The sequence below is a fragment of the Phyllobates terribilis genome, unplaced genomic scaffold, assembly GCF_046119375.1.
Source record: "Phyllobates terribilis strain yellow unplaced genomic scaffold, ASM4611937v1 Scaffold_2__4_contigs__length_985480577, whole genome shotgun sequence".
NCBI classification, from domain to species: Eukaryota; Metazoa; Chordata; class Amphibia; order Anura; family Dendrobatidae; genus Phyllobates; species Phyllobates terribilis.
The window spans coordinates 221,107,416-221,129,333 of record NW_027362762.1 but is presented as its reverse complement, the minus strand read 5'-3'; the positions used below and the strand labels follow the sequence as shown (position 1 = coordinate 221,129,333).

The 21,918-nt window shown below is 41.2% G+C and overlaps 1 protein-coding gene across 4 annotated transcripts in view; it reads right to left on the bottom strand.

Moving 5' to 3' along the window:
* Window positions 1-21,918, bottom strand: part of SUGT1 (SGT1 homolog, MIS12 kinetochore complex assembly cochaperone) — a 123,289-nt gene that overhangs the window by 7,405 nt on the left and 93,966 nt on the right. For all 4 annotated transcript variants that reach the window (XM_073663934.1, XM_073663933.1, XM_073663935.1 and 1 more), the window contains one exon: window positions 3,729-3,825. In XM_073663934.1, coding sequence (XP_073520035.1) covers window positions 3,729-3,825 — 97 coding nt within the window. The remainder of the gene's footprint in view (window positions 1-3,728; window positions 3,826-21,918) is intronic.

Here is a 21,918-nt window from a genome sequence, read left to right as displayed (position 1 = left end):
GCTGTGTTTTACTCTATCAATCCAGTGAAGAGCTACGTGCCCATACACTGCTTACAGATTCTTCCCAAATGTCAGATCTACATGGACCTCAAACACAGAACCCATAGACGCTCTATATAGAAAAAGGTACATAGAGCCATGGCCCCAAGATCTGGGCTCATGGACCACACATTGCAAATAAAATGCATGCCGGTATCCACCAATACAGTTATTCTACAATGAAATATTACACTATTTGCCAATATACTGTCTGTATTAATTTGTTTCTGTTTTCAAGATCTCTGCTTGCCGTCATTTAATAGGAACCAAAATGGTTTACCCCCAAATGGATGCACATCTGTTAGGGTCATGTGTTGAACACTTAGTGTACGTACCAAATCTCGGCACCCGTGTGTTCTTCACACGTCCATGACAGATTTTGACCCGCTTGAACAAAATTCTTATTGAATGAAAGCAAGCAGAGACCTTGAAAGCCGTGCTATGCAACGTGGAAATAATCTTTAAGGGGTTTTCTCATCTTCTTAAATGGGTAAAGTTACAAAGTACTTCTAAAAACAAATAGGTAAAGGAAAGCTGAAGCAACAACATAGTAGCAGAGTAAAAATCCAGGGACTTCCATTAAATCCACATGTAGATATGATGCACAAATGGCAGCACTCCAAGGTTCAAGAAAAAAGAAAAAGTTGAGCCTTTATAAAACCATGTGGGTTACAGCAACATTTCAATTCCTTCTGGACCCTTGCTATAACCACATGGCTTAAGGCACAATGCTTTCTTTTTACTTGAACCTTGGAGTGCTGCCATTTTTCGCATTATATCAAAGAACAAATAGCCATGCAAATTACCTCTTATTAAAAAAATCCTCCACATTCTCAAGAATGGAGGGATTTTTAATGCTATAGTTTGCTGCTTGTTGCCTAGGTTACCGGCCACCTCAGCAGTTGACCAGCATTGGCCGGTCTCCTAGACAAGGAATGCAGCACTTAGTAGCTCAATGCTACAAAGCTTGCAAGCGCTTCAATGCTGCATCTTCTGGCAACAACGTAGAGAGCAGAATTAGGGCCAGCAGCCCGACCATGCCGCTGGGCCAAACTACTAATCATCGGGAGCACGGTGCTCCCGGCAGGCTGGAAGCTGTGTGGCTGGGGAGCAGTGCGCTCCAGAAGATTAGACAACCCCTTTCAGATATTTGTCACCCACTAAGCAACAGTCATCAGAAAGTACACAATAAAAGCGAATAGCTTTTGTACATTGTGTCGTACTTACCACATCATGCAGGACACACAATTTACAAAAAGCATTTACCGCAAAATAGATTGGGGGCTGCTTTTTTAAAAAGAATTATAAGATGTCGTCAATAAAGCGTCAGCCCTAGAGACAGATTCCCCATTAATGAGCCTGGGACCCGAGTGACAGACACCCTGCATAAACACTGACTGAAATATAGACGCTGCTGAAAATTACGTGACAAGTTTCTTTTTTTTTTTTTTTATTTCCTATTAAAGAAAAAGCGAGAGGGCGGTTGTCATAACATTAAAAGGAAGCTCAGACAATAAACTCGAGTCTGTATAAAAACAAAGTCAGAAGATCCTGAATGGTGTATAATACAACGCGATGTATTAATACGGGAGCACCAGACTTTGTGCAGATGTCAAGGGAAATATACTTTACATTCACTCAACCAACACAACAAAAACAATGTTGCACCATCCAATACAGTTTAGCAGAGAGAAATGTCATTCTGTCCTGGATAGGCTAAAACAGCCTTCTTTTCTTTAAGTTGTGCCAGAACATTGATTAACCCCCTCCTGACACTTTTCATTTTAAATTTTCTTCATTCCTGTCTTCCAACAGCAATGATTTCATTTTTTCCACTGAAATAACTATGAGGGCTTGTTTTTAAAGCAGACGGAGTATACGCACTATCCATTACACTAATGCTACACTGTGGTGTATTACTTAGCAGCGGTACCCCATTAAGCCCAGCTTATCAACAATACTAAGTTGGGCCCTAGCAGTAATGACAGGCCATCGGCATCCTTCAATCACATTGCGGGGGTGATAGTGACAGAGGGAGCTCTCCCACTGTTTAATTGATTAGATGCTGCAGCTGGACGTATGCGCTGACGGGGGCCATAGACTGCAATGGTGATGGCATAGTGAACGCAGAGGGAATGTGAGCTCTGCCGTGCACTTTTTTCGGGACTGTACGCCCACAGAAAGCAGACACTCAGGACTCAGTAGCCTACGTCTGAGTGTCTGCCTCTTGTGGGCGTACACTCCCGAAAAAAGTGCACGGCAGAGCTCACATTCCCTCTGCGTTCATTATTGCAGTCTATGCCCCGACGGGGACAAAGAATGCAATGTAAAAGCACCCTTAGTGGGAAAAGGGCATGCCAGCTGTGACCTGGAAGATGTACTCTAATTAAGACCAAAAATTGGCAGATTATAGTGGAAAATTACTCCCATCATACAGCAGAAGTAGACTTCGGCATGAAGCGCACAGCAGCCTCAGCAGTTGCTGGAGGGTGGTGGAGTTATGGTGGCACCTTATTAGCAACCAATGTGTCAAGAGCAGTGTGTGGGCATCTAAAACATAACCTTTATTAGGGCCTCTAAAAACATATAGCCCGGTACTCTACCAACAAATTACATATAGCCTATAACAAGTGTAAAACACCACCAGTACTCACTACCATAAAGAGTGCAATAGAAACATGATGACAACCCTTGCTATACCATACTCCAACATACAAAGGTAGTTGGTAAATTAATATGTATAAAAGCAACTGGGATTGTGTGCAACATGGAAGATCAACAATGAAGAAAAATGAACAAATGAAACGGTCTCACCCAAAGTATAGAGATTTCCCTTGTCATTTCATAGGAATCTCTCTTCAGCGGTACTGAAATGGGTCCAGAGACTCACCATCTTCAGTGCTAGAGGGTACAAAATTCCTCCAGAGATTCATCAGGGAAGTATATAATACTGCCTTTTCCTGAGTAGCATCACTATGGAGATGTCCACTTCTCTGTTGCAGAAATCTCTGTATACTTTGGGTTAGACCGTTTCATTTCTTCATGATTGAGCCTCCATGTTACACACAATCCCGGTTGCTTTTATACATATTAACTTACCAACTATTCTATGTTGGAGTATGGTAGCAGGGGTCATCATCATGTTTCTATTGCACTCTATATGGTAGTGAGCACTGGTGTTGTCTTACACTTCTTATTATGTCATTTGTTGGTGTTGAATTTGGTAGAGTACCGGACTATATGTTTTTAGAGGACCTAATAAAGGTTATGTTTTAGACACCTACACGCTGCTTTTGACAGATCTGATGTTAGTGGGTCATTTTTGATAAATGGTTCAATTGCTAGATTTGTAGTTATTAGCAACCAAGTAGTGGGACAGGGCTATGGGAGCATTATGTGGTTGGCCATTTAGTTTGGCTGGATAAACCCAGGGAACCTTCGCAGAGAATGGCATGATCTACATTTATAACCATGAGACACAGAAGGCTGACTGCATGGGCAGCAAATTCTTAAAAACTCTCGTTGGTGCCTATAGAGAAACAATTGATCTAAGATCCCAAAAATCTATGTTTGGGAATAAAGGGCTGGACACATTCTGCAGCTCATGGACAGGCCGTAGAGAAGCCATTGAGTGAGATGATGACATTCACTGTATTGGCCTCTGTACCCCAGTACAGAAGAGAACAGACCTGACTTATCTGGTGCAAAATGTTTTAACTGTTGTTCAGCCTGGCCTTCCAGTTTATCCCATCGGAGAGCTTCAGTCTTCTTCATTTTTATTTCTATCTAAAATAGAGAACAGACAGAAATGTGAGTATAGCAGGTACATTACGGATCATCAGAAACAATGCTTATACTAAAGCCACACTGAATAGCTGGTACAAGCTCATACCCTGCCATTTATTGTTTTTTATTGCATGCGTCAGTGAAAACAATTTGCAAAGTATTGCAGCCATTTAATACTTAAAGGGGTTGTCTTGTGAGAGACATTTATGGATCTGCATCTTTTCCATTGGCTCTGCAGTCTTCAGAACTCCCATAGCAATGAATGGAGAGAGTGGGCACATGTGCCACCACCTCTACATACACCAGTGGTTTGTGCTGGTGCCTGTCCTGCCCAGCATCTGACCACCAGTGAATGAAGAAAGAGTGGTGCATGCACCAGCTTTCTCCATTCATTGCTGTGGGAATTCCAAAGACAGTAGAGCAAATACAAATGAGATGGGTGCAGGCCCAATAGGAGGGACGGGACCCACATCTATCAGTCATAAATGTCTCTTGTGACAAACCCCTCTAATTCAGAATCTTACAGTGTATTACTGTTCCCATCCGCTCTACAACAACACTGGGGGCTGTTGTGTCCTGCTTGGGTGTCTTTTTTATGAAAATCATAGTGCTTTCAAGAGAATTATTTTCCCATTAAATATGACTGAATCTGTCTCTGCGGCTGCAAATGTGAACATAGTCTAAAACAAGAGTGCTGCACCCTGATACATGCACCCTTCAATAAAGTTTAGATCAGCCGTTTATCTTTTGCAGCAAACCGCCAGTTTCAGGGAATAAAGAAAATAGATAGAAAAAAAAAAGGAAAATAATCTCACTGAAATTGCTCCTGCAGAACACTTTGTCAAGGAAGAATGATAAGAGTGCAAACAAATAAGTGGGACAATCATTTTCCAATGCATTGGCAGGGTGAGAAGTAGGACTTACACCGACTGACAAGAATAAATGTCCCATTAGCTCAGAACAAGACTGTGTAGCTGCACCGGGCACGCACAATCCAACAGCAGGAAAATCTGTGACTGAAGTGGCTCTCAAAGTGCTAAAAGAGAATTTACAATAATTGTTTGCCAAAAAACAGTGGAGTGCACTGGAAGATTTGCCAAATTTACTGTGTATTTATTTTAGACACTTTTTGCACTTCCTTCTGAGAGGTAAAAAAGAAGATATGGCCAAGAGGATTTGTAAATTGCTTTTAATATTTAATTTAAAGTATGACAGCCAACAGATAAAGTAGGGCAGCTGGGTTTATTAATATTTTTCAGAAGATTCACAGAAACTTGACCATTTCTAGATATCAATGTTATGACAACAGGGCAAAATTAGTTTCAAGGGAATTTATTCCTTTACTGAGAAATCAGGGTTGGAATTGATATACAAATGAGGGAGAAGTGCTTTTGGAATCACTTCCCAAGCCTCCGTCACACCAGCTCTATTCACTTCCAGTGCTTAATTCTCCTGCTCGACTGACAGCTCCTTTATTTGAAGTCACACAGTATAGAGGCTATCAGTCAAGCGGGAGGAAGCAGCGCTGAGCGGGGAATAGAGCTGGAAAGGGCAGAGGATTGTGATGAGCTTCAGTGGCAAAAGCTCTTCAGCCTCATAAGCATATCCATTCAAACCCTGATTTCTCAGTAATGGAATAAATTCCCTTGAAACTAATTTTGCCCTGTTGTCATTTATCTAGAAATAATCAAGTTTCTGTGAATCTTCTGAAAAATATTAATAAACCCAGCTTCCCTACTTTTCCTGTTGGCTGTCATACTTTAAATTAAATATTAAAAGCAATTTACAAATCATTCAAATGCTGATTTCTCAGTAATGGAGAAACAGACTGGCCATGTAAAGGTGTTGCTGGGCTTGTCTTTGAAAGAGCTACATGTATATATAAATAGTTTTGGAGGGTGATATCCTGCTAACAGCTTTACTTGAAATTATCTATTTTTGGGGCACAACCCCAATGTTAGAAAGCGCTGTCACAAGCTCCATCATTTTTAGAATAAAAAGTACGCAGCGCTATTTTTTTTATTTTGCAGTAAAACAAAAAATAAATGGACCCCTTCACGGGTAAGGTCAGTCTGGTGCCATTTCTTGCAGGGGTTTTGTTTCACTGTTCCAATTAGGGATGTGCAGTCGAAGTCTTGGAGTCTATAATCAAATGGACTGACTCCGACAATATATTACAAATTGGGTACAGAAGTTCAATGCAGGATGTGCTGTAATTTTTTTTCATAAGGATCTGGGCTTTTAGTTGAGATGAATCTGTGCTGCACTTTATGTACACGCTCAGTAGTGAGGCCGTGCTGTGGAGTCAAAGCAAGGGAAATTGAGGAGTCAGAGGTTTGGCTTACCAACTCCACAGCCTTGGTTCCAATAACGGTGCAGAAAAATGTAACTCTGAATGCTTGTCTAAACTTATTTGTAGAGCCTTAAAAGGTAATCAATCAGTAGGATCAACCCTCCTAAACCGTCTATGTGGTCATGTAGGTCAGGAAGCGGAAAAAGAATATGATATGAGATATATGATATGAATATAGATAGATATATATATATATATATATATATATATATATATATGTATATATACCTCTTCTCTGGGGAGGATACTGTCTGGAAGATAACTCTGTGTGAGACAAGTAACTAACACAGAACAGGAGAAATTAAATTTGTTTTCTTGCCAACATATTTCTGCAGCTCTTGAGCTCTGCTGTATTGCAACACTTTTACAACCCTGTCTGCCTGTGAGCTTGAAGCTGCAGCAGAGAGGAACCTGCAGATTGTCAGGTATAATCACACACAGCTCTGCAGTGAGATCAGGAGAGCAGAGAGCGGCCATCACATATCACACTGGGAACTCCCCCTTCATGTAAAATAATCTCTGGAGGCAGAGTTATCTTCCACCCAGCGTCCTCCCCAGAGCCTGGAGGAGGTCATTTATATAAAGTGATAAAAGATGATTTCTCAGCAACAACAAGGCATCTGATATCAGGTATACAGGTAGGACTTTTTTCAGTATTCTATAACCTATATGCCCATATTAATAGATTAGATAGAGCAAATGTGGTGAAAGATTCCCTTTAAACCCGTAAACACCACCGATGTGCATTAAAACGGCAGCCATGAATATAAGACTAGTGCCTCCCAGTGGCCGAAATTTCAGCGAGTGACAGCTGTACATATACATGACATGACATCTGACACCCTTAAATACCGCTGTCAATCACAACAGCGGGTGACGATTGTTGCCATGGTACCCTGAGGTCATACATGTCCCACAGTGGGATGTAAAATAAAATGCATAAAAATGTGAAAGAAAAACCCACAAAATAAAGCGCACAAAAATCATGAAAAGCAGTTTCACAACTAAAAACGCAGCGCTTGTGATAAAACACCTGCAGCGAGAACGGGCCCCTGAACTGTGCTGAGCTCAGTGAGCGGTGTCCTGTCCCTCAGTGAGCTCAGTGCAGTTCAGGGGCCAGCTCGCTGCACAGAGTCATTCTCCTCTGCTCCTCAGCGTGTGCAGTCGCCTCAAGCCACCGCTCACGCTGATGAAGAAATGTCAGTCAGATGGATTACAGCGTGGGACACTGGATTATTTAATCTTCGGACAGGTGAGGGATATTGTTTTGTTTTTTTTATTTTTGGTTTGTTTACAGGGGATAATGGCTTCAGGGAATTAGATCTAAAAGGCGAGTATAATGTGTTTTTATTTTATTCTTATTTTTACACTTGTTGGAGACAACAGGGATAAAATACTACTCTCAACATTGTCCCTTGCTCGCGCTGATCGCAGAGCAAGCAGAGGACAATGATGAGAGAATCCTTCAGCACCCTGCGCTTGGGAACAGTGCGAACTGTATCGCTGATTCCCAGGTGCCGGTACGTGTGATTCTGATGCGGCACACGGTTGCCACACAGGTACACACGGACACGGATATCATTTGTACAGGTACACAAGGACACGGATTAATTTGTTGTGTTTGTCAACTTATGATTTTCATAATATAAAATATGTTCTTAATGAAGGAAACAAAAAACATACCACATGCAGATATATTTGGTCTCCTGTTTCCACTGGCTTTCATGGATAAAAAAAAACAACAAAAAACTGTTTGGATGCTGTAAATGGCAACATGATCCAGCTGTAATTGCTTCGGCACCCCCAGACGAAGCAAAACGCAAAACTCGTTTCGGGTCGCAGATGACTAGCCGATCTTCAGTACACCTCTGCTTTGGTAATATTCTCTTTCTTTGGTATGGTACTGGCATTTACTAACGTACTTAAGTACCCCTATGGTTTACATGTAATCTGTACCTCAATCTGATTTTATGAATATAGTGTGCTGTGTTAGGGCTGCCTCCCTCTCTTTTCTCATCTTTGTGCAGTGTCATTTTTTAGGTCTCAAAGATTATTCTTACATTTATGATATTGACTCTGTCTTATACCTTTTACAGTGGAGAAAAAAAGTATTTAGTCAGCCACCAATTGTGCAAGTTCTCCCACATAAAGATGAGAGAGGCCTGTAATTGTCATAGGTAGACCTCAACTATGAGAGACAAAATGAGAAAACAAATCATGAAAATCACATTGTCTGATTTGGAAAGAATTTTTTTTCAAATTCTGGTGGAAGATAAGTATTTGGTCAATTACAAACAAGCAAGATTTCTGGCTCTCACAGACCTGTAACTTCTTCTTTAAGAGGCTCCTCTGTCCTCCACTCTGTAGTACTGGCACCTGTTTGAACTTGTTATCAGTATAAAAGACACCTGTCTACAACCTTAGATCCAACAGCATTAGATTTTTCAATGACAGTCAAGTCACGAGTTGATAATCATTAGATGCAAGACTGCAATGCAACATGGTGCTTTTCATGTCATCTGAATCTTGGTCTGCAGCAGGGCTGTGAAGTTGGAGTCAGGTGTTCATTTTGGTGGAGGCGGTATAAAATGGACAGACTCTGACTTCTAAAACATATAATAAATTGGGTACAGTAGTTCAATGCAATATATGCCGTAAATTTTTTCATAAGAATTTGGGAAAGTTCTGAAATGTCCTATAAATGTCTGTTCTGTTCCTGATCTAAGGATTTAGGCTTTTAGTTTAGATGAATCTGTGCTGCACTTTATGTACATGTTCAGCAGTGACAGTGCTGTGAAGTCGGAGTCGTAAAGTTGGAGTTGGAGCCCATTTTGGTGGAGTCGGTATGAAATGGACCGACTCCTAAAATATATATATATTGGGTTCAGTAGTACAATGCAGGATGTGCTGTCAATTTTTTCATAAATGTCTGTTCTGTTCCTGATCTAAGGATCTGGGCTTATAGTTGAGATGAATCTGTGCTGCACTTTATGTACATGCTCAGTAGTGACCGGTGCTGTGGAGTCTGAGTCATGGAATTGGGAGTCATGGAAATTTGAGCTGTTGGAGGTTTTGCTTACTGACTCCACAGCCCTGGTCTGCAGTTGTATTACTCATAATATAACCACCCTATTATTTTGTCCTCTGTTGTTCCTCCTGAAATTGACAGTATTGCAGAGTCAGGAAGAGTAGGGGAGTGACATTTGTAGGAAAAATAACAGATGACACAACCCAAGAAAATGTGTAGTTTTTTTTAATGCCGTATGCTTTGTGTATTGCGTTTTTCACAAAGAATTCCCCTACAGAAGCACTGTGGGTGAAGTTTTGTGCTGTTTCTGTGTGGAAACTGACATGTGGTGCAAAATGTCAATTATTTCCTGCAGATTAAAGATTTTATTGCAGTATGTGCCACATATACATACCTTTATAGTAATGTTTCCCAGAGTATTGAGATAAATGTGTTCATTCTCAGTCTTCTCTACTATAGCGAATACCCGATGATGAGAATTAACCAGAAGTAAACTGCTTCCCGACTTGTCAGACCAGTGCAGGATTGGACTGCATTTCTATGAGCGTCAGTTTCCTCTTACAAATGCCTGACATTTTAACCTGCCCAATGAAAATATGTGTATTTCCCTGAGCAAAATATACTTAACGTGTGTAAGAGCCTGTGCTGAAGAATCGTTCACAACAGTTTCCTGTTTTGGTTCTGGAGATCTATGAATGGCACATACACAGGATAGTTGGGGCCAACATTACCTAGGGAGCCCTGCAGACCTTCCAACAAGCAGCCTTCTGTATAGACACACAGCCAACACCAGCACCCCAGCAAGGGAAGGACTGGACTGTACTGTCTCCTTGTCAGATCACTCGGCAGTATGTCATCTCTACCCATTCCAGCCCAGCAACATCAATACTGCTCTCCTGTCCTAGATTCTTAAGTGTGAGTGGAAGCAACAACATAGCGAAAGCTCCTTTATCAGGAATGAACCATCACAAACTAATTTCTCTCTGTTCGTTCATTACCAAGACAGATCAAAGGAGCTGATATTTCGGGAGAGAAATGTTTATTAACAACTACAAAGACTAGATGGAAGATGAAGGATGATGTCTGATTTAATGCTTCATTTATAACCGCTTTCAAATTAGATTTTAGATATTAATATTTTTGTTATTAATAGATATTACAGAAAAAAAACTACAACTGTAGGGAAGCAACAAATAGTGCAGCTATCACATCTTGTCATAAAGATGGTCAAGAATATATCAAGTTTATAAAACATCTTAAGGAAAAATTGCAATTATTATTCTTCCAGCAGCTTCTAGCCCCCTCTCCCTCCTTGGTCCATATAAATATTCAGAAATCGCTCCAACAAACAGAGGCTCCAGCTACAGTAAATGGTACTCAGGAGGGATGGGGGTAGCAGCTGCAGTTTATTGCACTGTGTCTGTGAGACGGCATGCAATGGGGGAAACATCTACTGGGCTCAGAGTAGGAAGAGCCGCTATCTTCACACAGTAAGAGAGGGATAATGTACATTTACAGAATCCAGAAACACTAGTGCCATGATATCAATGTATGTTGCCAGCATTTTGCCATACTGTGAAAGGTTATTTTATTTCATGTGCTGCCTCACATTAAGTTTTTTGTTTTGTTTTTGTTCTATTATAAGTGACTGTGGGATCAAGTATTTCAAGGCATGTACCCCCGAGACCCAGCGCCACTGCTTTTCTATCAAACCCTGACCAATAACGTTTGAGGGTGGGTTTAAATACTGCCATTTTGCTGAAATTTTGGAAAAGTCATAGAAGAAAGAAAAAAGAAAAACACACTCAGATTGTAATTGTACACACGTCGTCTGCTTTAGTCAACTTCAGGAAACTATCTTTTTTCCTGAAACATGTTTTATAGCATTTTTTTTTTGACCACCAGTGGTTTTTTTAGTTTTTTCACAACATTTTTGTTGTGTCTTTTTACTGTTGTTTTAAAGAGATCCTGTCAGCAGGATTTAGCCCTATAGACTAAAGGCATGGGTATAAAGGCGCTGTGATGCGGATTCATTTTAAAAAGGATGACAAGATGTCATTTTCTGAAAACTTCATAAGGTGAGTATTCCACAGCCACTGAGCGGATCCCTTCACATCAGGTATCATATTGATCAGCACTACAGCCCCATTATACCAGTAGCTATGCCTTTAGTTTATAGGGCTAAATCCTTCTGACAGGTTCTCTTTAAAGTGAACCTGTCATCAGCTTTTTGCTAAGTAAACTACAGGCAGTGTCAGGGTGGCGCTGTTACACTGATTAAGATGATACCTGGGTTGAAGAAATACGTTTTGTGGTTCTTGTTTAATCTGTGCTTGCAGTTTTGAGTTAATGAGATGTTTGTGCTCCGGGGCGGGCCTGTGGGCAGGTCTTTTTTTGGTGCTCTGGCCTCATCGTCATCATTCAGTGACCAGCCTCCTATTTTAAATACTGCGCTTGCACAGCAAAATGGCGCCAGCGGCGGAACATGCGCAGTAGCATCAGTCAGCGATGCCTGTCCAGATTAAGAGCATCACTTAAAGATAAATGCTAATGCGCATGCACTGCTGCCATTTTGCTGGAGACAATTTATTTTTTTTTTTTAAAGACCACAATATTAACTGCGCAAGCGCAGTATTTAAAATAGGAGGCAGGTCACTGAAGGTTCAGTGACCTGTCATTTAAGCCCAGAATGACTATGATGAGGCCAGAGCACCAAAAAAAGACCTGCCCACGGGCCCGCCCCGGAACACGAGCATCTCATTAACTCAAAACTGCAAACACAGATTAAACAACCACAAAAATGATTTCTTCAATCCAGGGATCATTTTAATCAGTGTAACACCGCCAACCTGACACTGCCTGTAGTTTACTTAGTTAAAAGAAACCTGTCATCAGGATTTTACTGACATTTTTCATTCTATTCAACACTGAAGAAATGGCTCACAGTTTTTCAAGCAAGGACGCTGCCAAAACACAAATCAAGGCAAAGCGTCTTCAGATCGAAAAGTGCCTGAAGAATGGTCAGCTCTCTTCTTTTAAAAAAAAAAAAAAAATGAACACGTGAACAACAAGTCGCTTTCACGTAGAAATACACATGTTCATATTTTTTAGGGCTTAGGTAGCGTTCTTTCAGGTGGTTTTCAGAACGGAATCAGCCTGAAAAAGATGTTGTGTAAACATACCATTATAACATGTGTACAAAACATCTTTTAGATGCTGGCATACCGGATGTATTTTTCACGAAAAAGACACTTCAGTAAAACGCCAGCAATATATTTTTTTTATTGCACTGTATAAACTACTGAGCAGCTTCCAAGCAGAAGCCGCCTAAAGAGTGGTCAGGTCCCTCACAATCAAAGACGCAAAGTGATTAAAGAAAAACAAAAGAGACTGAACATATGCCCAGCAAAACGTTTTTACATTGCTATGCATATTGTCATTGCTTTTAACTTCCATTTACAGGTTTTTCAGGTGGGTGCACATATTCTTCAGGGTTTTCCTTGTAAATCTCTACCGCCCTGTATATATATACACACACATACATACAGTAAAGACCAAAAGTTTGGACACACCTTCTCATTTAAAGATTTTTCTGTATTTTCATGACTATTAAAATTGTACATTCACACTGAAGGCATAAAAACTTTGAATACATGTGGAATTATATACTTAACAAAAAAGTGTGAAACAACTGAAAATATGTCTTATATTCTAGGTTCTTCAAAGTAGCCACCTTTTGCTTTGATGACTGCTTTGCACACTCTTGGCATTCTCTTGATGAGCTTCAAGAGGTAGTTACCGGAAATGATCTTCCAACCATCTTGAAAGAGTTCCCAGAGATGCTAAGCACTTGTTGGCCCTTTTGCCTTCACTCTGCGGTCCAGCTCACCCCAAACCATCTTGATTGGGTTCAGGTCTGGTGACTGTGGAGGCCAGGTCATCTGGCGTAGCACCCCATCACTCTCCGTCTTGGTCAAATAGCCCTTACACAGCCTGGAGGTGTGTTTGGGGTCATTGTCCTGTTGAAAAATAAATGATGGTCCAACTAAACGCAAACCGGATGGAATTGCATGCCGCTGCGAGATGCTGTGGTAGCCATGCTGGTTCAGTATGCCTTCAATTTTGAATAAATCCCCAACAGTGTCACCAGCAAAGCACCCCCACACCATCACACCTCCTCCTCCATGCTTCCCGGTGGGAACCAGGCATGTAGAGTCCATCCGTTCACCTTTTCTGCGTCGCACAAAGACACGGTGGTTGGAACCAAAGATCTCAAATTTGGACTCATCAGACCAAAGCACAGATTTCTACTGATCTAATGTCCATTCCTTGTGTTCTTTAGCCCAAACAAGTCTCTTCTGCTTGTTGCCTGTCCTTAGCAGTGGTTTCCTAGCAGTTATTTTACCATGAATGCCTGCTGCACAAAGTCTCCTCTTAACAGTCGTTGTAGAGATGTGTCTGCTGCTAGAACTTTATGTGGCATTGACCTGGTCTCTAATCTGAGCTGCTGTTAACCTGCGATTTCTGAGGCTGGTGACTCGGATAAACTTATCCTCAGAAGCAGAGGTGACTCTTGGTCTTCCTTTCCTGGGGCGGTCCTCATGTGAACCTGTTTCTTTGTAGCGCTTGATGGCTTTTGCAACTGCACTTGGGGACACTTTCAAAGTTTTCCCAATTTTTCGGACTGACTGACCTTCATTTCTTAAAGCAATGACGGGCACTCGTTTTTCTTTACTTAGCTGCTTTTTTCTTTCCATAATACAAATTCTAACAGTCTATTCAGTAGGACTATCAGCTGTGTATCCACTTGACTTCTGCACAACACAACTGATGGTCCCAACCCCATTTATATGGCAAGAAATCCCACTTATTAAACCTGACAGGGCACTCCTGTGAAGTGAAAACCATTTCCGGTGACTACCTCTTGAAGCTCATCAAGAGAATGCAAAGAGTGTGCAAAGCAGTCATCAAAGCAAAAGGTGGCTACTTTGAAGAACCAAGAATATAAGACATATTTTCAGTTGTTTCACACTTTTTTGTTAAGTATATAATTCCACATGTGTTAATTCATAGTTTTGATGCCTTCAGTGCGAATGTACAATTTTCAAAGTCATGAAAATACAGAAAAATCTTTAAATGAGAAGGTGTGTCCAAACTTTTGGTCTGTACTGTATATACACACACATATATATATACATGCACACACATATATATATACACATGCACACACATATATATATACATGCACACACATATATATATACATGCACACACATACATATATACATGCACACACACAAATATATATATATATACACATATACATATATATATGCACACACACACATATATATATATATACACATATACATATATATATGCACACACACATATATATATATACACATATACATATATATATGCACACACACACATATATATATATATATATATATATACACACATATACATAAATATATATATATACACACACACACACACATACATATACACACAGTTATATGAAAAAGTTTGGGCACCCCTATTAATCTTAAGCTTAATGTTTTCTTAAAATTGGTGTTTTTGCAACAGCTATTTCAGTTTGATATATGTAATAACTGTTGGACACAGTAATGTTTTCTGCTTTGAAATCAGGTTTATTGTACTAACAGAAAATGTGCAATCTGCATTCAAACAAAATTTGACAGGTGCATAAGTATGGGCACCCTTATCATTTTCTTGTTTTAAATACTCCTACCTACTTTTTACTGACTTACTAAAGCACTTTTTTTGGTTTTGTAACCTCATTGAGCTTTGAACTTCATAGCCAGGTGTATGCAATCATGAGAAAAGCTACTTAAAGTGGCCACTTGCAAGTTGTTCTCCTGTTTGAATCTCCTCTGAAGAGTGGCATCATGGGCTCCTCAAAACAACTGTCAAATGATCTGAAAACAAAGATTATTCAACATAGTTGTTCAGCGGAAGGATACAAAAAGCTGTCTCAGAGATTTAACCTGTCAGTTTCCACTGTGAGGAACATAGTAAGGAAATGGAAGAACACAGGGACAGTTCTTGTTGAGGCCAGAAGTGGCAGGCCAAGAAAAACATCAGAAAGGCAGAGAAGAAGAATGGTGAGACCAGTTAAGGACAATTCTCAGACCACCTCCAGAGAGCTGCAGCATCAACTTGCTGCAGCTGGTGTCACTGTGCACCGGTCAACTATACAATGCACTTTGCACAAGGAGAAGCTGTATGGAAGAGTGATGCGAAAGAAGCCGTTTCTGCAAGCACGCCACAAACAGAGTCGGCTGAGGTATGCAAAAGCACATTTGGAGAAGCCAATTTCTTTTTGGAAGAAGGTCCTGTGGACTGATGAAACCAAGATTGAGCTGTTTGGTCATACAAAAAGGCGTTATGCATGGCGGCAAAAAAAACACAGCATTCCAAGAAAAACACTTGCTACCCACAGTAAAATTTGGTGGAGGTTCCATCATGCTTTGGGGCTGTGTGGCCAATGACGGCACCGGGAATCTTGTTAAAGTTGAGGGACGCATAGATTCCACTCAGTATCAGCAGATTCTTGACAATAATGTTCAAGAATCAGTGATAAAGTTGAAGTTACGCAGGGGATGGATCTTTCAGCAAGACAATGATCCAAAACACCGCTCCAAATCTACTCAGGCATTCATGCAGAGGAACAATTACAATGTTCTGGAATGGCCATCCCAGTCCCCAGACCTGAATATCATTGAACATCTGTGGGATCATTTGAAGAGGGCTGTCCATGCTCTGAGACCATCAAACTTAACTGAACTGGAATTGTTTTGTAAAGAGGAATGGTCAAAAATACCTTCATCCAGGATCCAGGAACTCATTAAAAGCTACAGGAAGCGACTAGAGGCTGTTATTTTTGCAAAAGGAGGATCTACTAAATATTAATGTCACTTTTCTGGTGAGGTGCCCATACTTATGCACCTGTCAAATTTTGTTTGAATGCAGATTGCACATTTTCTGTTAGTACAATAAACCTCATTTCAAGGCAGAAACATTACTGTGTCCAACAGTTATTACATATAACAAACTGAAATAGCTGTTGCAAGAACACCAATTTTAATAAAACATTAAGCTTAAGATTAATAGGGGTGCCCAAACTTTTTCATATAACTGTATATATATATATGTACACACACACACACACACACACAGTACAAACCAGAAGTTTGGACACACCTGCTTTTTTCTTGCCAGAATACAAATTCTAACAGTCTATTCAGTAGGACTATCAGCTGTGTATCCACCAGACTTCTGCACAACACAACTGATGGTCCCAACCCCATTAATAAGGCAAGAAATCCCACTTATTAAACCTGACAGGGCACACCTGTGAAGTGAAAACCATTTCCGGTGACTACCTCTTGAAGCTCATCAAGAGAATGCCAAGAGTGTGCAAAGCAGTCATCAAAGCAAAAGGTGGCTACTTTGAGGAACCTAGAATATAAGACATATTTTAAGTTGTTTCACACTTTTTTGTTAAGTATATAATTCCACATCTGTAAATTAATAGTTTTGATGCCTTCATTGTGAATGTACAATTTTCATAGTCATGAAAATACAGAAAAATCTTTAAATGAGAAGGTGTGTCCATCCAAACTTTTGGTCTGTACTATTATATATATATATACACACATACACACACACACACACATCATATATATATATATATAACTGTAACTGGGGCTTCCATAGGAAATGTTGCTGACAACAAAATCACACAAAAGTCATCAATGGAAATCAAATGTATTAACCAATGGAGGCCTGGATTTGGAGTCACCCCCAAAATTAAAGTGGAAAAACACACTACAGGCTGATCCAACTTTGATGTAATGCCCTTAAAACAAGTCAAAATGAGGCTCATTATTGTGTGTGGCCTCCATGTGCCTGTATGCCCTCCCTACAATGCCTGGGCATGCTCCTGATGAGGTTGCGGATGGTCTCCTGTGGGATCTCCTCCCAGACCTGGACTAAAGCATCCGCCAACTCCTGGACAGTCTGTGGTGCAACGTGACGTTGGTGGATGGAGCGAGACATGATGTCCCAGATGGGCTCAATCGGATTCAGGTCTGGGAAAAGGGCGGGCCAGTCCATAGCTTCAATGCCTTCATGTTGCAGGAACTGCTGATACACTCCAGACACATGAGGTCTGGCATTGTCCGGCATTAGGAGGAACCCAGGGCCAACTGCACCAGCATATGGTCTCACAAGGAGTCTGAGGATCTCATCTTGGTACCTAATGGCAGTCAGGCTACCTCTGGCGATTACATGGAGGGCTGTGCGGCCCTCCAAAAAAATGCCACCCCCAACCATTACTGACCCACTGCCAAACCGGTCATGCTGAAGGATGTTGCAGGCAGCAGATCGCTCTCCACGGCGTCTCCAGACTCTGTCACGTCTGTCACATGTGCTCAGTGTGAACCTGCTTTCATCTGTGAAGAGCACAGGGCGCCAGTGGCGACTTTGCCAATCCTGGTGTTCTGTGGCAAATGCCAAGCGTCCTGCACGGTGTTGGGCTGTGAGCACAACCCCCATCTGTGGATGTCGGGCCCTCATACCACCCTCATGGAGTCGGTTTCTAACCGTTTGTGCAGACACATGCACATTTGTGGCCTGCTGGAGGTCATTTTGCAGGGCTCTGGCAGTGCTCCTCCTGTTCCTCCTTGCACAAAGGTGGAGGTAGCGGTCTTGCTGCTGGGTTGTTGCCCTCCGATGGCCCCCTCTATGTCTCCTGGTGTACTGGCCTGTCACCTGGTAGCACATCCAGCCTCTGGACACTATGCTAACAGACACAGCAAACCTTCTTGCCACAGCTCGCATTGATGTGCCATCCTGGATGAGCTGCACTACCTGAGCAACTTCTGTGGGTTGTAGAGTCCATCTCATGCTACCATGAGTGTGAAAGCACAACCAACATTCAAAATTGACCAAAACATCAGCCAGAAAGCATTAGTACGGAGATGTGGTCTGTGGTCCCCACATGCAGAAACACTCCTTTATTGAGGGTGTCTTGATAATTGCCAATAATTTCCATCTATTGTCTATTCCATTTGCACAACAGCATGTGAAATTGATTGTCAATCAGTGTTGCTTCCTAAGTGGACAGTTTGATTTCACAGAAGTTTGATTTAGTTATATACTGTTTGGGTGTTTCCTTTATTTTTTTGAGCAGTGTATATATATATATACATACATACATACACATACGTTCAAAAGTTTGAGGTAACCCAGACAATTTTGTGTTTTCCATGAAAACTCGTACTTTTATTGATCAAATGAGTTGCAAAATGAATAGAAAAATATAGTCCAGACATTGACAAGGTTAGAAATAATGATTTTTATTAGAAGGAATAATTTTCTCCTTCAAACTTTGCTTTCGTCAAAGAATGCTCCCTTTGCAACAATTACAGCATTGCAGACCTTTGGCATTCTAGCTGTTAATTTGCTGAGGTAATCTTGAGAAATTTCAGCCCATGCTTCCTGAAGCCCCTCACGTAAGTTGGATTGGCTTGATGGGCACTTTTTGCATACCATACGGTTAAGCTGCTCCCACAACAGCTCAATGGGGTTGAGATCTGGTGACTGCGCTGGCCACTCCATTACAGATAGAATACCAGCTGCCTGCTTCTTCCCTAAATAGTTCATGCATAATTTGGAGGTGTGCTTTGGGTCATTGTCCTGTTGTAGGATGAAATTGGCTCCAATCAAGCGCTGTCCACAGGGTATGGCATGGCGTTGCAAAATGTAGTGATAGCCTTCCTTATTCAAAATCCCATTCACCTTGTACAAATCTCCCACTTTACCAGCACCAAAGCAACCCCAGACCATCACATTACCTCCATCATGCTTGACAGATGGCGTCAGGCACTCTTCCAGCATCTTTTCAGTTGTTCAGCGTCTCACAAATGTTCTTCTGTGTGATCCAAACACCTCAAACTTTGATTCGTCTGTCCATAAAACTTTTTTCCAATCTTCCTCTGTCCAATGTCTGTGTTCTTTTGCCCATATTAATCTTTTCCTTTTATTAGCCAGTCTCAGATATGGCTTTTTCTTTGCCAATTTTCCCTGAAGGCCAGCACCCCTGAGCCACCTCTTCACTGTAGACGTTGACACTGGCGTATTGCGTGTACTATTTAATGAAGCTGCCAGTTGAGTGTAGCATCGGCGTCTCTGCCTCCTGCCGGGCAGAGACGCCGTTCCCCTCACCACTGCGGTCCAGATCCGGAGTCTTCCTGCTCCCCGGCTGCTGTGGCGCGCAGCTTCCCGGGAGCTGTGCTTAGGGTGTGCGCGCTCCCTCCCTCTTAAAGGGGCCGCGCACGCCATCCTATAGGAGAAGTCCTCCGGCCATTGGCCGGAGACTCTATGTAAGGCACCTCCTCCAAAATGGAGGTGCCTGTGCAAGGCTGTTGTTCCGTGTGCCAACACTTGCTCCAGCACTCAGGTCCCGCTGCCTGTCAGTCTGTCTGTCAGTCCAGCCCGCCAGCCTGTCTAACAGTTCTGTCCTCCAGTCTGTCTACAGTCGTGCCCGCCAGCCTGCTTACCCGGAGCACCTGTCAGTTACCTGCCGTGCCCGCTTGCTTGCCTACCCGGAGCACCCATCTGGCTATCTGCCGAACCAGCCTGCTTATCTACCCGGACCACCCGTCAGCCTTCCTGCCGTGCTCTTCCGCTGTACCGGTCAGTTTCTGCCATCTGTCCCGTGGGAGTCACCTGCTCTCACACAAGGTCGGTCCCAGAGTGGCACCTGGTCCACCAGCCCGGTCCCTCCCTGGTTCACGGAGTCGCCTAAGCCGCTGTGTGACCTTGGTCAGGCCAAGTAGGCACTTAGTTACGTCCCTCTGGTTCCTCCTTGCACCTTAACACAGAGGTTCCGCCACCCGGACCCGTAACATTGAGGAGCTGTGAGGCGTCGATTTCTCAAACTAGACACACTAATGTACTTGTCTTGTTGCTCAGTTGTGCAGCGGTGCCTCCCACTTCTCTTTTTAGTCTAGTTAGAGCCTGTTTGTGCTCACTTCTGAAGAGAGTAGTACACACCGTTGTAGGAAGTCTTCAGTTACTTGGCAAATTCTTGCATGGAATAGCCTTCATTTCAAGACAAGACTGTCGAGTTTCACATGAAAGTTCTCTTTTTCTGGCCATTTTGAGAGTTTCATAGAACAAACAAATGTAATGCTCCAGATTCTCAACTAGCTCAAAGGAAGGTCAATTTTATAGCTTCTCAAATCAGCCAACTGTTTTTAGCTGGGCTAACACACTTATGCAAGGGTTTTGTAAACATCCATTAGCCTTCTTACACAGTTAGCAAACACAATGTACCATTAAAACACTGGAGTGGTGGTTGTTGGAAATGGGCCTCTTTACACCTATGTAGATATTGCAATAAAAACAAGATGTTTGCAGCTAGAATAGTCATTTACCACATTAGCAATGTATAAGTGTATTTCTGATTTATTTAATGTTAGCTTCACTGAAAAAAAAAGTGCTTTTCTTTCAAAAGGAATGAAATTTCCAAATGACCCCAAACTTTTGTACGGTAGTGTATATATATATTAAATAACCCCCCTGACAAAAAGCATACATGAATAATTTTATACCAGAGATTCCCTCTCGCCTTCAGTCAACATGCAAAAGATAAAATAAAAAAGAAATCTTATAATTATAGGAAATCTTTAGAAATTAACATTACGTAAAATGCAACATATAAACCAGTACTAGATCACCATGTCATAGGGGGCAATTTACTGCAATTAATTTGTACATGTCAAGTAAACCTGCATTGAATTTCAACATGGAGAACATTACTGTTAACTACTGAATTCACAGTCAGCAGCAAACATACAAATATGTATTGAGTGCAAAAAGCGATTCTTGCGACAGTGGTGAATTAACGCTAATGAATTAATCCTTATTTTCTAGTAACTGCTTTGAATTTTCTATAGACGTATAATAAATCATTCCAGCAGAATCTCTTCAATGCGAAGAACAATATTAATCAGTCTATTAGTATTTCTTTATGGCTGGTAGTTGTAAGTTGATTTAGAATTTTAAAAAAAAGCAAGAAAATAAACAATGAGACTCCGTACAATAATGTAACAAAGTCTAACCTAAAAGCCACTTTAAACAATATATCATCAGAGCTGTCAATTCTCCTGGATTTCCCTACAGACTGAGATTTTAGAGTTTTTTGCAAACAACTTTGCCAATCGTTTCAGACAGCCAATCAATTTGTGTGTAAATTGAAAAAGTAATCATAAAAAAATAGAAGTATTATAGGTCTCCTGCTTAATATATTGAAATTAACCGACTAGTGGCATTTACTGTAAACTGAAAAAAAACATGAAGAATCAAGCTCAGCTTATATGGTCACTGCAAACTGGATTACTTAGTTTACACAATAACTGTAGGTTTCAGTGCTGTTATTATTTGGGAAAACACTCAAATTAGACACTTTCTTACAAATTAAGCCATACTCACATTGATTGCACCATGTAGTCAACTAGTCCTATTATAATCAATAATTTCATGGTGACAACCTAGCATCATGAATTTTAAAAAGGATTCTCCCTACTTAAAATACTTAGGACGTAATGTACATGGGCTGAGTGTGAGGAATGCATAACATATGTTTTAATATATATATATATATATATATATTACA